Source organism: Ranitomeya variabilis, chromosome 3, assembly GCF_051348905.1.
Source record: "Ranitomeya variabilis isolate aRanVar5 chromosome 3, aRanVar5.hap1, whole genome shotgun sequence".
Lineage (NCBI taxonomy): Eukaryota > Metazoa > Chordata > Amphibia > Anura > Dendrobatidae > Ranitomeya > Ranitomeya variabilis.
The window spans coordinates 640,240,388-640,263,018 of NC_135234.1; the positions used below are offsets into that span (position 1 = coordinate 640,240,388).

At 48.6% G+C, this 22,631-nt stretch overlaps 1 protein-coding gene across 6 annotated transcripts in view; it reads right to left on the reverse strand.

Moving 5' to 3' along the window:
* The window catches only part of BAZ2A (bromodomain adjacent to zinc finger domain 2A), a 67,655-nt gene extending 45,322 nt beyond the window's left edge, over positions 1 to 22,333 (reverse strand). For 5 of the 6 annotated variants that reach the window (XR_013223999.1, XR_013224000.1, XM_077297617.1 and 2 more), the window contains exons 1-11: positions 22,090 to 22,333; positions 19,078 to 19,215; positions 18,307 to 18,843; positions 16,927 to 17,130; positions 14,128 to 14,328; positions 6,918 to 7,085; positions 6,153 to 6,213; positions 5,905 to 6,013; positions 5,598 to 5,699; positions 5,169 to 5,376; positions 5,010 to 5,071 (exon numbers count right to left, since the gene is read on the reverse strand). Coding sequence is in view for 4 of the 6 variants with exons in the window: in XM_077297617.1 (XP_077153732.1) it covers positions 5,010 to 5,071; positions 5,169 to 5,376; positions 5,598 to 5,699; positions 5,905 to 6,013; positions 6,153 to 6,213; positions 6,918 to 7,085; positions 14,128 to 14,328; positions 16,927 to 17,130; positions 18,307 to 18,843; positions 19,078 to 19,213 (1,788 nt within the window). In the remaining 2 variants the exon portion in view is untranslated. Of the gene's footprint in view, positions 1 to 5,009; positions 5,072 to 5,168; positions 5,377 to 5,597; positions 5,700 to 5,904; positions 6,014 to 6,152; positions 6,214 to 6,917; positions 7,086 to 11,346; positions 11,468 to 14,127; positions 14,329 to 16,926; positions 17,131 to 18,306; positions 18,844 to 19,077; positions 19,216 to 22,089 lie in introns of those variants that run through there. The other variant, XM_077297618.1, reaches the window with a different exon arrangement.
* Between the last annotated feature and the right edge of the window lie 298 nt (positions 22,334 to 22,631).

The window sequence follows — 22,631 nt, forward strand, 5'->3', positions numbered from 1 at the left end:
CAGCCCGGGGATCCCGAGAACGCGCTATGAAGTTGGGGACTTTGGCGTTGAGCCTGGATGCCATCAGATCCACGTCCGGAGTCCCCCAGCGAAGGCAGATTTGATGAAAAACCTCTGGATGGAGCTCCCACTCTCCCGAGGAGAGACCCTTACGGCTGAGAAAGTCCGCCGCCCAGTTCTTGACACCCGGAATGTGTACCGCGGAAATAGTGGAGTGGTTGTCCTCGGCCCAACGGAGGATGTGTGTGACCTCCTGCATAGCTGCCCTGCTGCGAGTGCCCCTTGATGGTTTATGTACGCCACAGCTGTGACATTGTCTGACTGTATTTGGACTGGGTGAGCCGCAAGCAGAGGGTGAAAACGTCCCAGGGCAAACCTGATAGCACGGATCTCCAGAATGTTTATGGGAAGTTTCGACTCCCGCATCGACCAACGCCCCTGGGCAGTGTGGTGGAGAAACACCGCTCCCCAACCGAGGAGACTGGCGTCGGTGGTCACCACCAGCCAATGGATCGGAAGAAAAGACCTCCCCTGGTGGAGAGTAGGCTCCAAAGTCCACCACGTGAGCGCCAGCCTGGTCCGCGGGGACAGAGGGCATGGTCGGTCGAGGGTAAAGGGACTCCTGTCCCAGTTGTCCAGAAGAGCCTGTTGTAAGGGACGGAGATGCAGTTGGGCGAAGGGAATCGCTTCCATTGAGGCCACCATCTTCCCCAGGATCTTCATGGCAAACCGAATGGACTGCGGGCAAGGGCGAGAAAGCGTCCTGGCACCCTGTTGAAGCGCTTGGGCCTTGGACCAAGGAAGAAAGATCAGCCCCTTGGACGTGTCTAGGATCATGCCTAGGAAAGAGATCCTTCGAGCTGGAACAGGGGAGGATTTGTCCAGGTTGATTAACCAGCCTAGGCGCGAAAGGGAATCCAACGTAATGCGGACACTTGCTTCGCAGGCATGAAAAGATGGACCTTTGACCAGAAGGTCGTCTAGGTATGGCAACAAGACCACACCTCGGGAGTGCAGGATGGCCATGACAGCCGCCATGACCTTCGTGAATACCCTGGGTGCTGTGGCAAGACCGAAGGGCAAGGCCGTGAATTGAAAATAGTCCTCTTAGATGGCGAAACGGAGGAACCTTTGGTGTGGAGGAAAGATTGGAATGTGAAGATAAGCATCTCTGATGTCTACTGATGCTAGGAACTCGTCTCGCTCCAAAGAGGAAATGACCGACCGAAGGGACTCCATCCGGAAGTGTCGTACTTTTACGTGCTTGTTTAGGAGTTTCAAGTCCAAGATGGGGCGCACGGACCCGTCCTTCTTTGGTACGACGAAGAGGTTTGAGTAGAAACCTTTGAATCTCTCGTGTTCCGGAACCGGAACGATTACCCCGTTTTGGCGGAGAGAATCGATGGCGCAATAGAGAGCGCGTGACTGAGCTCTTGAACTTGGGAGACGAGAGGGAAAAAACCGAGCTGGAGGGGAGACGGAAAATTCTATTTTGTAACCAGACGACACCAGGTCTCTGACCCATTAGTCGGGGATGATGGAAAGCCAGACATGACGAAAAAGAAGCAGGCGTCCACCTACCTTGGTGGTGTCGACTGGAATACTCCCCGAGTCATTGTGAAGGAAATCTGGCAGGTCTAGAACCTCTGGTTCTGGGTTGTCTAGGTCTTCCTCTCCAAGACTAATTCGGTTTGTAAGAAGGCCGAGAGTCTCTGTCTGTGCATGTAGATCGTTCTGATCTAGACGATGCAGTGTTGGACCAGAAAGGGCCACCTCGAAAGGGGCGAAAACGAAAATACTGTTGGCGCTGAAAAGCAGCTTTTGGTCTGTGTTGAGGGAGGAACTTGCTTTTTCCCCCTGTAGCATCGGAAATAAGTTGGTCCAATTTTTCTCCAAATAGGCATCCGCCCTGAAAGGGGAGAGAAATCAGAGACTTTTTTGAGGAGGAATCCGCCCGCCACTCTCTAAGCCAGATAACTCTCCTGATGGTGACGGCGTTTGAAGCCGCTGTTGCCGCACAGTCTGCAGCGTCTAAAGATGCGTACAGCACAATCTGCTGCCATAGCAATTTGTTTGGCGAGGTCCGCCGCTTCAGCCGGAAGAGAGTGGTCCTGAAAGGAATGTGCCAGAGTATCTGCCCAGGAAACCATAGCTTTGGCGACCCATGCCGCAGCGAAGGAAGGGGATAGGGAGGAACCTGAGGCTTCATACACTGATCGCGCCAGGGAATCCAACTGGCGCTCTGTGGGACTTTTAATTGATGCCCCGTCAGGTACTGATAACAGCGTTTTGGTAGCCAAACGCGACACCGGAGGATCCACCAGCGGTGGTTCGGTCCAATCCTTAACCAGCTCTGAGGAAAGAGGATATTTAGATTACAGAGCCTTTTTGCCCGTAAAGCGTTTATCCGGTCGCTCCCTGTGCCTCTTAACTATCTCTAGAAAATCCGGATGGGAAGCGAACACTATATGGGATCGCTTGTTTCTAGTGAAGGAAACTGCGTGATCCGGAGCTGAATTAGGGTCATTATCAACCTTTAGCGCATGATTGACAGCCTCAATGAGGGAGTCAACAGTTGAACGGAACTCCGGTGGTATCCGGGTCCATGGACGCCTCAGACTCATACTCAGAGTCATGATCGCTTCTAATCCCTGGGGAGGGTGAGCGAGAAGTGGAGCTATTAGAGGCTGAATTGCGTGGTGAATGATCGGGAGAGGTAGTGCGGATCCGTTTTGTGGATGTCCGAACCTCCTGTGGGTGAGAGCGGCCCCTGCTGGCCGACGATTCCCCTGTAATAGAGGGGTCTCTTAACCCAGGAAAACGAACGCCCCGCTCCCCAGAGGGGTCATGAAGGGATTCAATCGCCTTAGCTAGCGAAGCCACGGATTGGGACAGGGACGTGGCCCACTCAGGAGGGCTAGGAGCACTGGGGTCGGTAGCGGCGGAGGGCTCCTGGGCACACTGGGCATCACAGGTTGGGCAGAACGGGGAGCTCTGAGGCCTGGGAAGAGGAGCCTGGCAGGTGGTACAAGCAGAGAAAAAGGTGATATGAACCTTAGTGACCTTTTTACCCCTTGACTGGGACATGTTGTACCCCAATGTAATGCACAGAGCTGCTATGAGGAAGCTGAGGGGTAGCGATGCAGGGAAGCAGATAGAGCTGTCTCCCTACCCGGTCCTGTGCCCCACAATTGAGTGGAGAAGGAAGATCCTCCGTGGGGGTGAGAGAAAAGACCGTCCGGCGCTGCGTGCTGCAGGGGGAAGATGGCTGCCGAGACCCTGAAGTGTAGTCTCGCAGGGAGCGAGAAGCGCCAGAAGCATGGGCGGGGCCGCAGGAGTGATGCGTGGAGTGGGTGGAGCCTACCGGAGCGCGGCCTAGAAAGGGCCGAAGCCGGGGACTAAATTTCTGGCCTCGGCCGGCGCGCACCCGCGGACCGCGGGGAAAAGAACCGCGGCGCTCTGTAAAGGATCCTGCCGCTAAGGAGCCCCCCAGAAAAGGTGATCACCCTAGAAAAAACCGACCCCTAGGCCATACCCAGTGGCAGGGGCGCGCGCCATCAGAACTTATCCCATAAAGGTGCCCGGGCTACATGGGACGGTGCAGGGTTGGGGGAGCCTCCATCCACCATCCCCAGAAAGGGGGGTGGAGAGGAACCGTCCGCCTCCTTCCATCATCCGCTCTTTTTAGTGGTGATGCAGTGGGGGCTGCACGGATGCCACAGGGAATAGTGCCTCTGTACAGCCGAGGGTGAAACCTGGTGGGCAGGGCAGATGTCCGGCAATAAAAAGGCCTGGCTGCAGAAGAGGATACTGGAGGTAACACACCAGTGCTCGTCTGGTACTCGGGGGGAGATCGGTGCCTGTAAAAGGGTCCCGTCGCCCAAAAAGGTCAGCTCAGGCAGTGGCTTCCCACGTCGCAGGAGAGGATACGGAGAGGTGAAACTCCCGTGCTCGCCTGTTGTTGGTTCGGGGGAGATCGGAACATGAAAGAATCAGTCGCCCCCTTCGTCCGGGATAGAAAGGTTTAAATCCAGTGTGCCTCCTACGGACACTAAGCTTGAACTGGGTCTCTGGAAGCCAGCATGAGGGTGTATACTGCAGGGGAGGAGCTAACCTTTTTTGTCTCAACTTAGTGTCAACCTCCTAGTGACAGCAGCATAACACCCATGGTCCTGTGTCCCCCAATATGGCGAAGGAGAAAACTGGGTTATTCATATAATTCCCTGCCTACCACATCAGCCATATAAAACAAAACAAAATAAAATAAGAGCCACAAACAAAAGAGAGGCGAGGTGCACAAAGCTCTCGCTTCCGACTGTTATTCACCATTAAACCTAATGTAGGAGCAGGAATGTTCAGCAGAGCCATGGTGGAGGGTATATAGTTACAATGCAAAAAGTTATGTAAGATGTTAATTTGATGGCAAGTGTTTCCCCAGAAACTGTGTAAGAACTTAAAGTTTATTAATTTTTTATTAAAGATAAATTGTGTGGCATGTACACCAGTGATGAGCGAGCATGCTCGGGTGTCATCTGAGTATTGTAGGTACAGTTGAGAGAATACGTTCGGAATCGGTTACCGAATCTGTATTTGCCAGATTTGTGACATATTGGTTCCCTATTCGTGCTGAATTTATGCTTGATGATCGGTACCAAACATATTTGTTCATTTCTACTCCCATTGACTCCAATGACGTTCAGCTGTGTTTAGCGAATATTGCAAATACAATATTCAGCACCAATCATAATCGGAACTGAATTTTGAAAAATTCGCTCAGCTCTAATTGCGGGTGCTTGAGTAATATGTTACAGTCCCCGTGGCTCCATGATTTGCAGCTGTTAGATATCTGCAACATTTGCAAGGATTGTCTAAAAAATAGGCAACCCCAGCATGTGTCTAACAGCCGCAGGGACTCTGGTATATTGATACTCGGATAACACTATATCCAAGCACGTTTACTCATCACTATAGTGTATTCTCAAAATCTAATATTTTTGACAGAAACTCACCTTCCTTCTCATTTTCTTCCTTAATTTACTGAGCTTCACCTTTTCCACATCACTAAGAATATCTAAACGGTAGAAAGCAGCAAACTGAAATAAATGAAGCAGCGTAAAACCCAAACAATGCTCAATTTTTTTTCATATATATATATAGGGTGTCCTTACCTTGATTTTCCAGCTTCCTTAAGAGTTTAGCATCAGGTTTGTTCAGCAGATCAATCATCTTCACCTTTGGAGGACGACCTCTTCCACGCTTCACCTTACTCTCCTTTGCTTTAGCCTTCTCCATATTTCGAGGACGCCCCCTCTTCCCTGTGATGGCCAAAATGCGGGAAGGTATTTCTTCCGAGTTCAACAATATCCACTTTGTGCCCTGGGTAAGGAAAGTAGAGGATACTAAACAAATCAACTTCTGAAAACTTTGATTGATGCAAGCAGAGATGTTACAGTGGTCTACCACATGGTCTGTGGCATAACACATCATAAACCTATTACCAGGGAGCAGGTAAAGTTACTTTATTAGAATTAGAAAAAAAAAAAAGCCAAACTGCACTGAATAAGTAGTAGTAGTAATAAGAGAGGCAACAGACTCACCTCTGGAGTGTGACGCTCTTCATAAAAGTCTCCAACTGGCATTCTTGGACTAAAACTGAAGTGTTGCCTTCTGACATGAGGACCGGAGTATTTAGTGAGATACTAGACAACACAACAGAGGGGGTGAAAAATTACACAATACATCCCAAATGACAACAGCAAGAGAAAAACACAATGTGACCACCATCATCATCATGGTGAATGACAGTGACTGACAAAGTTACATCGGGACAGCTCTGGAACTACAGGTATACATCTATCTTGGCACAATAACCCTAATCCATTTGATTAATGAAAGAAGCATTACCTTTATAACTTCAGGGAACTGTTTCATTCTTTTCCCACAGGGAGCATAGTACCAGGTCTCTCCTTGCCACCGGTGACTGCCTTTCTTTATTCGAACTTCACGCCTCCAACTGCAAAAGCCAAGGATACACTATGGTCACAGCCGCACGTTAAATGATCAGGTCAAGCAAACTACTTAATATTTCCATGTGGTTGTCCACTAGGATGGGCTGAAGTTACATGTGAACCAGATTATAGTTAGTGACTTACCCATGGAGGAGAGGGAACCGCACCTCTTCCGGAGTAGCGACCCGCCTTCTTACTGCAGCACCTGACAGTTTAAAGCATTGAGAATCAAAAAACATGTTCAAAGAAGCAGCAGAAGTCATTAACCAGCCATAAACATGGGAAGGTTTCTGGATCTACTGGAAAGTTGTAGTATTTGTGGCAGACATGATCCATGAATGACATTCGCTGTGCATTCCTGATATTGTACAGTACATACAGTCGTCACCAAAACTTTTGAGACTGACACATTCTGGTTTTCACAGTTTGCCGCTTCAGTGCTTTTAGGCCTTATCGTCAGATGTTTCTATGGCTACTGAAGCACATTTATTAGCATTTAATACATTGCACATATGATCACCCCTGCACCTAATCCCCACACTTGTCCGCCCCATAACTTGCATGTGTGGCTGTATCCAGAATACAGAGATTGTTGAGCTCTACACTGCTGGCGAATACAGACACATGGCACGTATGTAACTCTGTATAGCTTATATTCACATCACATTTCTGTCCCCTTACACGGCTGTCGAACTCCTAACCAGAGCCACTGACATCCATTAAACAGAGTCCGCAGCATTAAACTCTGCCCTCGGTTTGCGCTCCTTCCCACAGTGTCAATAGCAAATGCTACTCTACCACAAGGACTCCCTATTTTCCCTGAATGTATACAATTGTATTATAAATTCATCCAATGCTAAATGGTCCATAGGAGTGATGTACACACCACGGCACAGAATTCGCTCTCACCCTTTACTTCCCCAGGCTCCAGGTCTTCCTCCTCAGGGTCAGGGACAGCACTTGGTTCTGGGGTTGTGTTCCCTGTGTCCATCTCACGCAGAGCACTGCTCTCTAATGCAGCACCGGGCTCTTCTGCTTTACTCCCATCTGGACTTTTAGCCACTTCGGACCCATTATCTGTAAACATATCTATACTCAGCAAGCACATACACTAAAGTAAAAGACTTAAAGTACCAGTCCAGAGTACTTTATTTTACTTCTGCATCCGTTAGCCATCAGTAAATTAGGCGGTGTGTGTGCACTGATATTCTTTCGAGGTCGCCATCTTCTGCAGTTTCCAGCGCTGCTCTCGTCCTCTCCTGCATAATGTGACCACAGCGCTATCTTGCCGGCTCACACAATCAATCATTACTTTCTTTCTTGATACAAGTCTGTGAGAGGCTCATTAGTCTCATAAATTCACCATGAGAAAGTGACATCCGGTCCACGCAGAAGACGCTGTGTGCGATGGAAGGTCACAAATGCAGCCGCACAATGCAGGAGAGGCTCGGAGCAGCGCTGGAAACGGCAGAAGACGGAGAGGGGTAATTTTAATGTATACACTTAACATACAGTACATTACTGATAGCTATGCTGGGACCCGGTCACGCTGAAAATGGTATTGGATCTGCAGACAGGATGTTATGGAGCAGGAGGAGATGATCAGATTGATGGACATTTTTGTAGGGAAAGTTGTTATTTTTAGTTAAAATTCTTCACAATTGAATTGTATATAAATCTTTATGACTCTCCTGCTTTCTGTCACAGAACTGGAGGCAGAAGTCTGTATAGTGCGCTGTATATGTCGCAGAGGGAGCTTAACAGCTGACTACATAGCAGTTTATTATTGGGCACAACGGGAACAACCCTTCAATTCACAATAAAATTATCACACAACTAAAATACCAGGAACTAAAATACCAGGTGCCCTACTTTTTAGCCCATCTAGCACAGCTCCCTCTTCATTTCTGAGCCATGGCTGCCAGCTGCAGATCTATGTTGGAAGTCTGAGGCACTTTCCCTGCTTGAGGTCTGTGCACAAGAACTTGCAGGCAGCATTAATAGTAATAATAATAATAATAATAATATTTTTTATTTATATAGCGCCAACATATTCATTTACAATTAAGCGGGGACATATACAGACAAATTCAATACAAGTTAAGACAATTTAAACAGTGACATTAGGAGTGAGGTCCCTGCTCGCAAGCTTACAATCTACAAGGAAATGGGGGGACACAATAGGTAAAAAGTGCTTGTTATTTCAGGTCTGGCAATTATAATAAATAGGGATTTTTATATAAAGCTGCATGATCCGGTCATCAGCCCGTGTGTTTAAGTGCAATAGTTAAGTATCAAGTGCAGTTATCATGTGCATGGAGGGTGTGGAGACAGATAAATAGTAGGGTGCAGATTCAGAATAATATTTGGAAGGAGGGAACAGGGCAAAGTTAGTTTACTGAGTAGTTGATGTGGTAGGCTTGTTTGAAGAGATGGGTTTTTAGAGCGCGCTTGAATAGGTCGGGGCTAGGTATCAGTCTGATCGTCTGGGGAAGTGCATTCCAGAGAGCTGGTGCAGCACGGGAGAAGTCTTGGAGACGGAGGTGCGAGGTTCGGATTACGGGGGATGTTAGCCTTAGGTCATTTGTAGAACGGAGGGCACGTGTAGGGCGATAGACAGAGATGAGAGAGGAGATATAAGGCGGTGCAGAACTGTGGAGAGCTTTGTGGGTGAGAGATGAGTTTATACTGGACCCTGTAGCGAATGGGTAGCCAGTGTAATGACTGGCACAAGATGGAGGCATCGGTGAAGCGGTTGGACAGAAATATGACCCTGGCTGCCGCATTCAAGATGGATTGGAGAGGAGAAAGTTTGGTAAGAGGGAGACCGATCAGAAGAGAGTTGCAGTAGTCCAGACGAGAATGAATAAGAGCGACAGTAAGAGTCTTAGCAGTTTCAAAGGTGAGAAAAGGTTGGATTCTGGAGATGTTTTTAAGATGCAGGTGACAAGAGCGAGTGAGTGAACGGATATAGGGAGTAAAGGAAAGATCAGTGTCGAATGTGACCCCAAGACAGCGGGCATGCTGCTTGGGAGTTATGGTTCAACCCTCCAGGGTAATTTCGATGTTGGGTAGAGTGAGGTTAGTAGAAGGGAGAAACACAAGAAGTTCCGTTTTGGAGAGATTTAGTTTCAGGTAGAGGGAGGACATGATGTTAGAGACAGCAGACAGACAATCCTTGGTATTTTGAATTAGGGTAGGGGTGATGACGGGAAGAAGTGTATAATTGGGTGCCATCAGCATAGAGAGGATACTGGAACCCAAATCTGCTGATTGTTTGTCCAATAGGGGCCATGTATAGAGAGAAGAGGAGGGGGCCTAGGACTGAGCCCTGCGGATCCCCGATAGTAAGGGGACGAGGAGAGGAAGAGGAGCCGGCAAAGGATACAGTGAAGGAGCGGTCAGAGAGGTAGGAGGAGAACCAGGAGAGGGCTGTGTCCTTGAGGCCTATGGAGCGGAGCATAGTGAGAAGGAGCTGGTGATCCACAGTGTCAAATGCGGCAGAGAGATCCAGGAGAATCAGCAGAGAGCAATGACCTTTGGATTTAGCTGTTATTAGATCATTAGAGACTTTAGTGAGGGCAGTTTCAGTGGAGTGTAAAGAGCGGAAACCAGATTGTAAGGGGTCGAGAAGAGAGTTATCCGAGAGATAGCGGATTAGACGGGAGTGGACCAAGCGTTCCAGGAGTTTAGAGATGAAGGAAAGGTTAGAGACAGGTCTGTAGTTAGCAGTGCAGTTCTGGTCCAGGGATGGCTTTTTAAGTAAAGGGGTTATGATGGCATGTTTAAATGAGGAGAGAAAGATACCTGAAGAAAGAGAGAGGTTAAATATTTTAGTCAGGTGAGTGGTGACCACTGGTGAGAGAGACTGCAGGAGAGGTGAAGGAATGGGGTCACTGTTGCAGGTTGTAGGCCGAGCAGAAGCGAGGAGATTGGAAACTTCTTCTGAGACAGGCTCAAAGATGTCTAGTGAGCTTGAGGTGCGGCAGGGAAGGGGATCCAGGCACTGAGGAGATTGGGCTGAGATATCCTGATGGATGTGGTTGATTTTTTCTAGGAAGTAAGTGGCCAAATCCTCACCACTGAGATTGGTGATGGGGGCCCGTACTTTAGGTTTCAGGAGGGAGTTTAAGGTTTCAAAAAGTCATTTTGGGTTGTTGGATAGTGAGGTGATGAGGGTGGTGAAGTAGGATTGTTTGGCCAGATAAAGGGCAGAGTTATAGGTTTTGAGCATGAACTTATAGTGGATGAAGTCTTCTGCTAAGAGAGACTTTCTCCACTGCCGCTCTGCACACCTTGAACAACGCTGAAGAAGGCATGTTTGCATAGTGTGCCAGGGCTGCCGTTGTCTGTGTCGGGTCTTTCTGCGTGTAGAAGGTGCTGCTTCATCTAGGGCAGTGTTCCCCAAGTCCGGTCCTCAAGAGCCACCAACAGGTCATGTTTTCAGGATTTCCTTAGTATTGCACAGGTGATAATTGCATCACCTGGACAGGCAAGCATTCAATGACCTGTGCAATACTAAGGAAATCCTCAAAACATGGCCTGTTGGTGGCTCTTGAGGACCGGAGTTGGGGAACATTGATCTAGGGCATTCTTCAGTGTATTATTGAAGTGTGACATGCGTAGGAGAATTAGTAAACTGTGAGAGGCCAAATGAAGACGTTAGAGAAAGAAGATGAGAGGCAGATTGGGAGAGGGGATCATTGATGGGGATGTTAAAGTCTCCCATGATGAGGGTGGGGGATGTCACAGGATAGAAAGTGAGTAAGCCAGGTGGAAACAGGCGGGAGGAGCCTGGAGGGCGGTAAACAACCGCCACCCGCAAGGAGAAGGGCTTAAAGAGTCTGACGGCATGGACTTCAAAGGAAGGAAATGTAAGTGAGGGAACCGGGGGGGGATGACCTGGAAAGCACATTGTGCTGAAAGGAGCAAACCAACACCCCCACCCTGTCTGTTTTCAGGTCTGGTGGTATGTGAAAATTTCAGCCCACCAAACGAGAGAGCGGCAGCAGCGGTGGTGTCTGAATGCTGGATCCAGGTTTTTTTAATAGCCAGAAGGTTAAGGGAATTAGAGAGGAAAAGATCGTGAATGTAAGTTAGTTTGTTACACACAGACCGAGCATTCCAGAGTGCACATTGGAAAGCTATAGGAGAAGGCATGCACTGAATGTTAATAAGATTATATCAAAATTTAAAAATGGTGGCGCAAATTGTCACCGTTGTTCCCAGTACCTGCTGCAATACCAACAAACCTCCACCTAGGTTTGTGAAAGTGAAAACAAATATAAATATATATATATACACACAGGGTGTATATAGGTACACCGCTAATACTCACCGCTGCGACGGCACACAGCGGCGTCTCTGCAGGATCCCGTTCCCACCTGGAAGACTTTTGATGGTGGCTTGCCGCCGGCCGGGGCAGCCACCCACCTATATTTCATATTCCGCTTGCTGAGAAACTTCTGAACCGGAATCAAGATACAAGACTGCCAGCTAGTAACGGAGGTAGGAAGAAATTTTTCTTTAAAAGCGTTTATTTCGCTCTCTGCTCATTTGAAGTGAATACACCGGACCTTTATTAGCACCGACTTGAATGGTAGATCTTTATTCAGGATTATGTGTTATATTAAGTTGTTTTTAAAGGTCTTTCAGTTTTTTAAAAGCAGTATTTAAGCTCCTATTATCAGTTCCGTTACCTGAACCAGCGCATACCTATATACACCCTGTGTGTATATATATATTTATATTTGTTAATAAGATTAGCAGGGTTTCTATATGCAGCTGGAGCAGAGTAATGTATGCTGGTGGAAGGTGGCCCAGGGTTCAGGGAGATTTCACCTGCAACTAGTAGAAGGAGAAAAAACAGAAAGAGCAGGTGGTGGGATGATTTGTATGAACGTTTTGAGTGCTGCATGGCGGTAGTGGCTGGTTTGGAGTGGGTAAGAAATGCCAGCAGAGCCTCAGAGTTATACATGGGAGAAGGGAGGGGTGGATATGGAGAGAGTGCACAGAATGTGTTAAAGGGCGGGCGAGTTGTGAGAAAGCAGAAGTAAAAACAAATAAGAAGCAGATTGATATGATCAATGCATAATGTAGTATGACTGACCGAGAAGCATGATTGTATGAAAAACTTATGCACCTTACCTGTCTCCTGCCCTGTCCAACTGCCATTGTCTAACTGCCAAGCACTTTATACTGTTGCACTTAATATCTGTTGCACACGCGACCCCGCATGCGGGCTATCCCAGCCAGACTAAACATATATGAAATGAAATGACTGCTAGCATCAGAAACCAAATGGCCACAATCAGCAATTAACCAATTAGCATAAGGCCAGAGCAGGCATTACTATGCAGGGTAAACAACCAATGGAACAAGGCCATAAAACAGTGGGGAAAAAAAAAAAAGATAGCTTTGAACACTTTGAATCAGAGACCAAAAGCAGAGAAAAAAAAAAACAACAACACAGGAGTGATGGAAAAATTACCATTAGCAAAGCTTGCTAAATATGGATCTGTTCACACTTGCAGTCAGCACACAAATGGATGATGGAAAAATTACCTGTGCACACAGCCCCTGATCATTTGCTGATTGGTGGTCATTTAAATGGCCTCTTTATATGCTTCAGACCTGCACTGAATGATCTGTAATGGGTCGCTCAGTGCGCATAGGCAGCCAATGTTCTCCGCAGCGCGAGTCCTGTTTACAAGGTGTGATGCATTGCCAAGAACAATGAACCTTTGTGAAGCACGAAAGATCATTGCACCCGACGATCACGAGTTTTGCTTGTTTGTCACATGAATGTCTGATTATTTAGACTGCAGGATGATCATGAAATTTGCGTTCTTAGGACCCCTCGTTCAAGATAATCTTGCAGTGTATATGGACCACAGTTGGTCAGCTGAGAGTAGGGAGGACTACCAAAGTATACTGTGCACACTGTAGTCTAAAAAAAACTGTCCGCCATTTTACAAATGAGAAGAGGCGAGAAAAGTCAGAGAAACCAGACTAAGAGGGGCAACAGATGATTTAATAGGGTTGCCCACTATTCGGACAACCCCATAGCAATTACATTATCGCCTTATTATATTATACTCACCTTCATTGTATGCACTGTTCCAGCACGCCCCCTGAGGAAGCAACATTGACGCGAAACGTGGCAGACAGGACTACTTAATACAATGGGTAAATAACTTCCTCTATCCTTTACCAGCCCAATACATAATACGTCCAGCATGAGCCTGTTGTTACTTTGTAACAGGCATTGAGCTATTGTCTTACTGCCTAAACCTTGTATCACATTTATTATTGACATCAGATTACTCATATGCCTCCTTCTTTGAAGCTGTAGGATTTCGTGCTGCACATATCTTACCTATCATGTCCTGATCTATTCCTTGATCACAACTGTGCACCTTGGAATTACATCACAACTGTACCTATAACTATGTATTGATATACATTTTAAGATTATTTTTCTTTTGAAATTAATTGATATCTTTTTAACCTATTCAGATTAGTCCTCCTTTATTACACTGTTCCAGCAATGATGGCATGCTATGTCACGTGAGTCCTGCAGCCAATCAGCAGCTCCTAAAGGAGGACGTCAGAAAGCAGCAGTAATTATCACTTCTTACAGATGTCAGTTTTGTCTAAAGGACGGGTGAGTGAAGTGTTTATTAGCTGCTGATCGGCACAGGGATGACATAACATCACACAAACCTCGGGAGACCTGGCACCTGAGGAGAGCGTAAGGTGTATTTACTCTACGTAGGTGAATACTGGACTTGAGAAGGGGTTTTCCGAGTAGCGGACTGAAAGGTGTCTAACATCTAGGACCCCCTTTACACCTACAAAATTAAGGTGAAACAGTGCAGACAGGTAAGTCACCATTTTACCCCTGTACGGCAGCTTCACCGGTCAATGTGCAGGCCCTATTCAAGGGAAGGCACTTTTCAGGGGAAACTTAAAAGGGGGATGCAACACTACACCAGCAATGTGTTCTCTGCATTTTCAGGATTCTGAAGGGTCTTCGATATTGGACTAGTACTGACCATAAAGTGATGTCAAACACTAGCAATATGCTAACACTTATTAAAAAATGAAATGGAGCTACCTTGTTCTGCGGAGTCCCCCAGCTCAGGAGATACAGACACTGAACGGGATGAGTTTGTGACTTCTTCAACCACTGGACAGAAGGCAGTGTCTGGCTGTGATAGACCTCCCAAATCTGGAGATTCAACGACAGGACTTGTAGCTTCTTGTAGCATTCCAACTTCATCTTCCTCCGGATCACGCAATGAACTGCTGACTGATTCTAATAATTTTACCGAAAAATAAGTAAATGTGTCAGTAAAAGAAGTCAAATGTAATATTTCACACATTAAATGATTTTGACAGCAAAATGATTATTTCTTTTTGGCATGGGATTGATTAAAAAAAATAAACTGAGGCATACTGACTTTCCAGAGCCCAAACCATTAGGGCACAAGCCGCTCCAGATGTTACTACTGGGTCTGGAAACAGTGTCTGGCCTGTTTGGAAGTCACAGTACCGCTGCAGCGGTCAGGTGACTAAGAGAGCAAGTCATTGGAGCAGCCCTGGCCATTGGAAGAGTAATATACCTCTATTAATATTTAATTAATCCATGTAAAAAAAAAATATTGTTGAAGAACTCATTTAATCTTTTAAAACACATTTAAAATGCTGCCTCAGGGAAAGAACACCAACCCCATGAATAATTTCCCACTACACTGCTGGTGGTCTTTCAAAGCACCTAAACACACTTTTCACATTCATGGGAACCAAAGCTCCTAAATATTTCCATAACAATGAAAAAGCCAAGGCATGTATATGACATGTGGAGAGTAAACTGGGGAGAAAATACATTACAAGTTGAAAATAAAATGAGGATTTTAATCTTTAGTCATTCTGTACATCTTTTGGACGTAAACAATAACGAGCAATATCTAATCTTGCGCAGTTGAAAAGATTTAACTTTTGAGAAACCACACACAATTAAGACTCTTGATGTCGGCACTGTGAAGCTGTTGAATAAAACAATGAGGGGGTTGCCTGGTTTAAAGAACTTTGCATACGTCTATTCTGGCAAAAGAATGTAAAAGTTGAGCTTCGCATTAAAGAGCTCTTTCGTCCATACAGATAGCCCACTGCATTCATCAGCATTTATTTATTCTGTAGGCGTGCTGCATGACATGGGTGACCACCATAATCTTGCTAATTTCTGTAGGGCTAAAGCCCACTGGAGGGGTCTTGAATAGGACAGTATCCTAGGAGGAGGCCAAACCCAACTAAGACTTATGATCAAAGTGAAAATGGCTGTAAGTCTTCAATAAGATACAGAAAGTGTTGTAACGGGGACCTGCTGTCCAATGTACCAGGACTATGTCCATGTAGTCAGCGCAGGTCAGTTTATCCCCTTCACGACATCTGCCGTACATCTACGGGAGCAAGTCGGAATCAGCTGTATGGAGAGGACTCATGCAGCACGCCCACCCCATACCTGTCAGGTGAAGGCTGTGTATTACAGCCAGAACCTGCTGCTAACAATCGCAGGTGGAATGGTTGAGAGTCATTTTCTCTGCCCATCGGCGTGATCGTGGGTCGCCGATGGGTTGCTATGACAGCCGGGGGTCAGCTGATGATGCCAGTACCGGTCATTACGGAGCACCTTTGAAACCCTGCCTGTGGCCCGGCTTCACAGGAAACCGTGATTTCTGCTATATGCCTCGCAGTAACCCTTGACTCTGCCCTGTCCTTCAAACCGCACATCCAGGCTCTTTCCACCTCCTGTCGCCTCCAGCTCAAAAATATCTCCAGAATCCGTCCTTTCCTCAACCATCAATCTACTAAAATGCTTGTGCATGCCCTCATCATCTCCTGCCTTGACTACTGCAACATCCTTTTCTGTGGCCTCCCTGCTAACACCCTTGCACCTCTCCAGTCCATCCTTAACTCTGCTGCCTGACTAATTCATCTCTCTCCTTGCTACTCCCCGCTTCCCCCCCCCCCCCTCGACAAATCTATTCACTGGCTCCCATTCCCTCAGCGTATCCAGTTCAAATTACTAATACTGACCTACAAAGCCATCCATAACCTGTCTCCTCCATATATCTCTGAACTAATCTCTCGATATCTTCCCTCACGTAATCTCCGGTCCTCCTTCTCTCCTCCACACTTATTCGCTCCTCATCCAATCGCCTCCAAGACTTCTCCTGAATATCCCCCATCCTCTGGAATTCTTTGCCCCAACAAGTCCAACTATCAACCACATTCGGATCCGTCAGACGAAACCTGAAAACCCACCTCTTCAGGAAAGCCTACAGCCTGCACTGACCCCGCTGTCTCCTCACAACTACCGGAACTACCGCCTCACCAACACCAGAGCTGCCGCAACCCCGCAACCTATTGTCTCCTCCTTCCCCACCATCCTGTAGAATGTAAGCCCGCAAGGGCAGGGTCCTCGTCCCTCTGTCTGTAATTGTTAGTTTTCTTACTGTAAGGGATATTTGTATTTTGATGTAACCCCTTCTCATGTACAGCACCATGGAATCAATGGTGCTATATAAAAAAATAATAATAATAACTTTCCCCATTTCAAATAAACATTTAAAAAAAAATATACACATGCGGTATCACCGGATTCAGAAAAGTCTGAACTATCAAGATATATAAAAACAATAAGCCCGATCGGTAAACACAGTAAATGAATAAACACAAACGTTATGGCTCTGGGAAGAAAGGGAGGAAACAAACGTTAACTGGCAGCAGTGTGAAGGGGCTAACTGTCCTTCTGAGCTTGATGGACACAGAGAATGATAAAAAGTAAAATCTACAGATATATACATAATATACACCAGTATATTCCCATTGCAAAGAACGCCATGTCCCTTACCATCAGTGGCTTCATTTTCAGAGGTATCCTTTGCGGTATCAGGGTTGAGAACTGGGCAATCTTCAAGTTTGGTAGAAAGCAGAGATGGGTCATTTACACTGGTGACCTCTGGAATGGGGCTCGATGCGGCTGGACTAAGTGGTTCAGTTGCGAGGTCTGGTCCGTTGTGCTCAGATATTCGGAGGCCTGTATGGTGGTAATCATCTGTAATGGATAATAAGTTGGTGTGAGCCACATTAATAAGGACACCACAAATACCTGGTCTATTGTGACAGAGAAGAACATGACAGATCTCAACCGCAGCAAAGAAACGCTCACGAGTGATCAGTGTCTGAGACCTAATGGAGTCTTTATTGTTACCATATTGGGGTATAACATGTTTTCATCGCTTCTTTAATTGCATTTTTGGGGTGGTGTGGTGACTAGAGATGGACGAACCCTCAATGTTCAGGTCTGGCGGGTTCGGTCGAACAGTTACAAAAAGTTTGGGTTTGGGAACCAGAACAGTACCTGAACCCCATTCACTTAAATGGGGGGCCCAAACATCCAGCGTTTGCCACGCTGTCATGTGCATGACAGCATGGCAAACATTGCTTCTGATCGGTGATAAAATCATCACCTCCGGTCAGACAGCAGTGGTGCCCATGATGTCAAAAGACAGCGTGAGCGTGCAGCTGTGATTGGGGCTATAAAGTTGCCCTTTATACTTGTGGCCATTGGGACCCTCAGCAGTTGAGTAATCGTCAGTCACCTAATTACTGCCACAAATAAATGTAAAAGAACATCCACTACAAAAAAAAATAATAAAAAAAAAATCTTAGAGGTCTGTGGTAATACTTCCGATGTTCAGATCACATAAACAGTGTACTGACCACAACCAAACATCACCTTAGGGTACGTGCCCACGATCAGGAATAGCACTTGTGCTGCACTTAAACACTGCATTGTACAGTACAAGCCAGTGGATGAGATGTATAGAAATCCCATGCCCACTGTGCTTCTATTTGACGAGGTGTATACTCACCCGCAGCGTGGGTTTACGAGCCACAGCACGTCAAACTAGCGTCTCCACAACAGAAATTTCCACTATAGGTCTGTATTGGATGCGGTAAATCTGCATGGCTCAGTGAACACCTGCGGATTTACCTGCGTGATTAGATCGCAGTGCACTGGATGCAGCAGAATTAGGCTGTGTCCAAAGCAGTGCTACTTTCGGATCATGGGAACATAGACTTATGGTTCACAGTCCTGGACACCTTTAAGTGTGACCAGAGACTATCTGCCTGACTTCTGTTATCTGTGGTCTTGCCAATATTCTTATACAAGGAGGTAATTGAGTTACACATTATAGCTCCAATATACCGTAAGTGCAATACGCACCTGCTAGCACATCCGAGGACTCGAGGACTTCTGTCAATCGTTCATCATTCTCTAATTCGTCTCCAGCATTTGACTCCATTTCCTGCTGATCTTCCTGGTATTGAGAGGTAACAGAGACGCTTTGTATGCTAGATATTGGAGATGGAGGAGCCGGACTTGCACTCGAGATCTCGGATAAGTAATCTGTCTCATTAACTGCAGATGACACATTTATATGAGAATTACTAAAGTTGCACGAGTCTTGACCATTGATTGTGAGAGATGTTGGATGACTGGAGGCAGAGTTTTCCCAGGCGTCCTGCGAGATTCCTTTAGAAAATGGTCCATTTCTCAATGGAGATGCGGAACCATTAACCTGATGTGAACTTGACCCATGACTGTCAATCACAATAGTAGACTTGGGAAATTTCCAGAGGTAGTCGAAGTTACTGGATGCAGGGTGACTGGTAGTACTGGCATCAGATGCATACGTCCCATGAGGATTAGTCGGTATGGAAGGGGAGATCAGGCCATTCACCGGCATGTCACAATTCAGACCTAAATGGACACAAAATTACCAAAAATCCTGGATAAACTTTAGGAGCAATACATAAAAAAAGAAAAAAAAACAAAGAACACAATTAACAACAGAATCACCACATGCTCATGAATGTGGCAACAGTTTTGTTAGTCTTTCCACAAGGTACACAATTACTAAAATATATGGATGGATAATACGACCGTACATATTTAGAATAAATTGGGAGATTTACAAATGGAAGGGACTGTCACCTTTTGCTTGTTGAGGAAATATTACAAGAGAATTATCTGTGTAAACTGGTTCCACCAACTGAGGCAGCTGTTTCAGTCCTGAGGCGCTGGATAAAGGAGGCTGGCCAGGGCTTCCAAAGTGATTGTTTGTCTCCATGTCTAAAATGACAAAAATAAATAATTATTGCATAAGCAATAAATTAAAACAATGACATTAAATGCATCACATGTGACAATTCCAGATGAGTAACATTATTCAATTGTCCCGGGTCACGCCGTAATTACAGCCATGATTTCACTCGTATGCCTGTAAGCTCTTCTGACGTATACACTAAACAGGGCATCCGACAGAGTGGCATCTATCAGCCGCACAGTGACAACTGCATGCCAATGTATGGGCATAATTAGTGTGTATGTGGGAAGATTTCACAGCCATATAAATCTACATGTAACATGCCGAATCCTTCTTCCATCAGACATCTCCTCCAGGACGGTGCGGACACCCCTTGTACATGAGGTCCTACTAAGATCTGTGGGTTCTGCCAGCATTTCTCTCATGCATATGGCCAAAAAGCTGTATAAGGCCATGTTCACACATTCAATATTTCACATCAGTATGTTTAAATCAAAACCAGGAGTGGAGCAAACAGAGGACAAGTATAATAGAAACACGTCACCACTTCTGGATTTATCACCCAATCCTGGTTTCACCTTACAAATACTGACAGTGTGAACGTGGCCTAAAAAGTAAAAGACAACGTTAGGAAAATTACAGCTCGCTCCTGCTATGATCGGCATTTTGGAGTTCAGAGAAATATGTGAAACCTTTCCCTTTTTCATAAATGCAATGTAAACCTATCCTTCCATACAGTGAAACCTGCGCTGCAGCTGAGGTGCCCTGGTCCATAAGCCCTGCCTGCCCATAGCTACCAGTAGGGGTGAGCGGACCCGTGGAAGTTGGGGCTCGACTGAACTTTAGTTCAAAGTTCGGTTCAGGTACCAAACCTGTATCCGAACCATATAGAAATCATTGGGGACCCGATCTTTGGAGATAGAAAATCTCTCTCTCCCGAACTGTAAAACAAACTACCAGGAGCAGTCCACGTTAAGAGTTCAGCACAGGAGACTAGGTGTCCACTACAAACCCCGAACTTTACATTTAGGGTTCGCTCACCTCAAGCTGTTTAGTCACTCATGTCCATGGTATAACCTGTGGGGCAGAAGGTACTGCAACCCTGACCATACAGTTATAATATCATAATCCATATTCAAGGAGCATAATCCTCACTAATGATTAAGAGCCGGCCGGAGAGAGAGGGGGGACGCCAGAGGAGCCCGGGCCGGAGAGAGAGGGGGGACGCCAGAGGAGCCCGGGCCGGAGAGAGAGGGGGGACGCCAGAGGAGCCCGGGCCGCAGAGAGAGGGGGGACGCCAGAGGAGCCCGGGCCGCAGAGAGAGAGGGGGGACGCCAGAGGAGCCCGGGCCGAAGAGAGAGGGGGGAAGCCAGAGGAGCCCGGGCCGGAGAGAGAGGGGGGACGCCAGAGGAGCCCGGGCCGGAGAGAGAGGGGGGACGCTAGAGGAGCCCGGGCTGGAGAGAGAGGGGGGACGCCAGAGGAGCCCGGGCCGGAGAGAGAGGGGGGGAAGCCAGAGGAGCCCGGGCCGGAGAGAGAGGGGGACGCCAGAGGAGCCCGGGCCGCAGAGAGAGAGGGGGGACGCCAGAGGAGCCCGGGCCGCAGAGAGAGAGGGGGGACGCCAGAGGAGCCCGGGCCGGAGAGAGAGGGGGGGACGCCAGAGGAGCCCGGGCCGGAGAGAGAGGGGGGGACGCCAGAGGAGCCCGGGCCGGAGAGAGAGGGGGGGACGCCAGAGGAGCCCGGGCCGGAGAGAGAGGGGGGGACGCCAGAGGAGCCCGGGCCGGAGAGAGAGGGGGGGACGCCAGAGGAGCCCGGGCCGGAGAGAGAGGGGGGGACGCCAGAGGAGCCCGGGCCGGAGAGAGAGGGGGGGACGCCAGAGGAGCCCGGGCCGCAGAGAGAGGGGGGACGCCAGAGGAGCCCGGGCCGCAGAGAGAGGGGGGACGCCAGAGGAGCCCGGGCCGCAGAGAGAGGGGGGACGCCAGAGGAGCCCGGGCCGCAGAGAGAGGGGGACGCCAGAGGAGCCCGGGCCGGAGAGAGAGGGGGACGCCAGAGGAGCCCGGGCCGGAGAGAGAGGGGGGACGCCAGAGGAGCCCGGGCCGCAGAGAGAGGGGGGATGCCAGAGGAGCCCGGGCCGTAGAGAGAGGGGGACGCCAGAGGAGCCCGGGCCGGAGAGAGAGGGGGACGCCAGAGGAGCCCGGGCCGGAGAGAGAGGGGGACGCCAGAGGAGCCCGGGCCGGAGAGAGAGGGGGACGCCAGAGGAGCCCGGGCCGGAGAGAGAGGGGGACGCCAGAGGAGCCCGGGCCGGAGAGAGAGGGGGGCGCCAGAGGAGCCCGGGCCGGAGAGAGAGGGGGGCACCAGAGGAGCCCGGGCCGGAGAGAGAGGGGGGCACCAGAGGAGCCCGGGCCGGAGAGAGAGGGGGGCACCAGAGGAGCCCGGGCCGGAGAGAGAGGGGGGCACCAGAGGAGCCCGGGCCGGTAACAATGGGGACCTCGCTGGGATTCAGCTGCTCCATGTGTGACTCCCTCGCAGGGACACTGTGCGACCAGAGGATGGAGAGAGGCCGGGATTAGCGCTGCGGTCCCCGGAGTGCGGTGATAACGGAGCGCCTCCTGGTGTGCCATCACAGGCCGGGGATGATGTCACGATCGCCATATTAATAATGACAGTGATTATTAGCACGGAGGCCATTACCGTGCTGCTGGGGCCGAGCCGTCAGGTAGCAGAGCCCTCCCCCGGTCCCGCATACACTGCGCCCGGCCGCAGCCACAACTCCATCACTACATAAAGAACTTGGGAAGTGGCCGCTACACGAGACGGGTCCTGCCTGTGGAAGTCACCGGGGCCTACTCTCCCCTCACAAGCCTCGGCTTCTCCCGCGTCACTGCGCGGCTCCGTGTACTCACCTGAGGCGGCCAGTGAGGGGTGGAGGTGGCGCCGGTCGCGGCCTGGTCTCACATGGTGTCCCCGGCCTGGCCTGGGGGAGGTAGCAGGACGAAGCCGCGGCTCCGGGGGCTGGAAGCTGAGTGTGAGAGTGAGGCAGGAAGTGCTGCCGGAGGCCGCCGGGTCCTAGAGCAGCCGGCTACACCCAGGCTGGTGTCATAGAGACTGTCCCGCACACGGCGGTGTGTACGGAGCGCCGCTAGGGTCATCTCAGTGACACTCTGTGGCCTCGTCCTCACAGGTCTAGCTGCCATTATCACCCGCTATACATGTCCTAAATGTATGGGAAACGCCACGGCCGGTGTGCACGAAAGGCCAGGGCTCTGCGCTGTATACACTCACACTGTCCATGGCAATCGCTGGCTCCATACACGAGTTAATGATATGCAAATGATGAAACTATGGAGACATTTTTAACATCTCAGTTTATTCAGTATCTGGTGTGAGGTCCCCAGGCTGAGTCCGCCGCACTTACAGCCTTGGCTGCCATCACTGGGGTCATTAA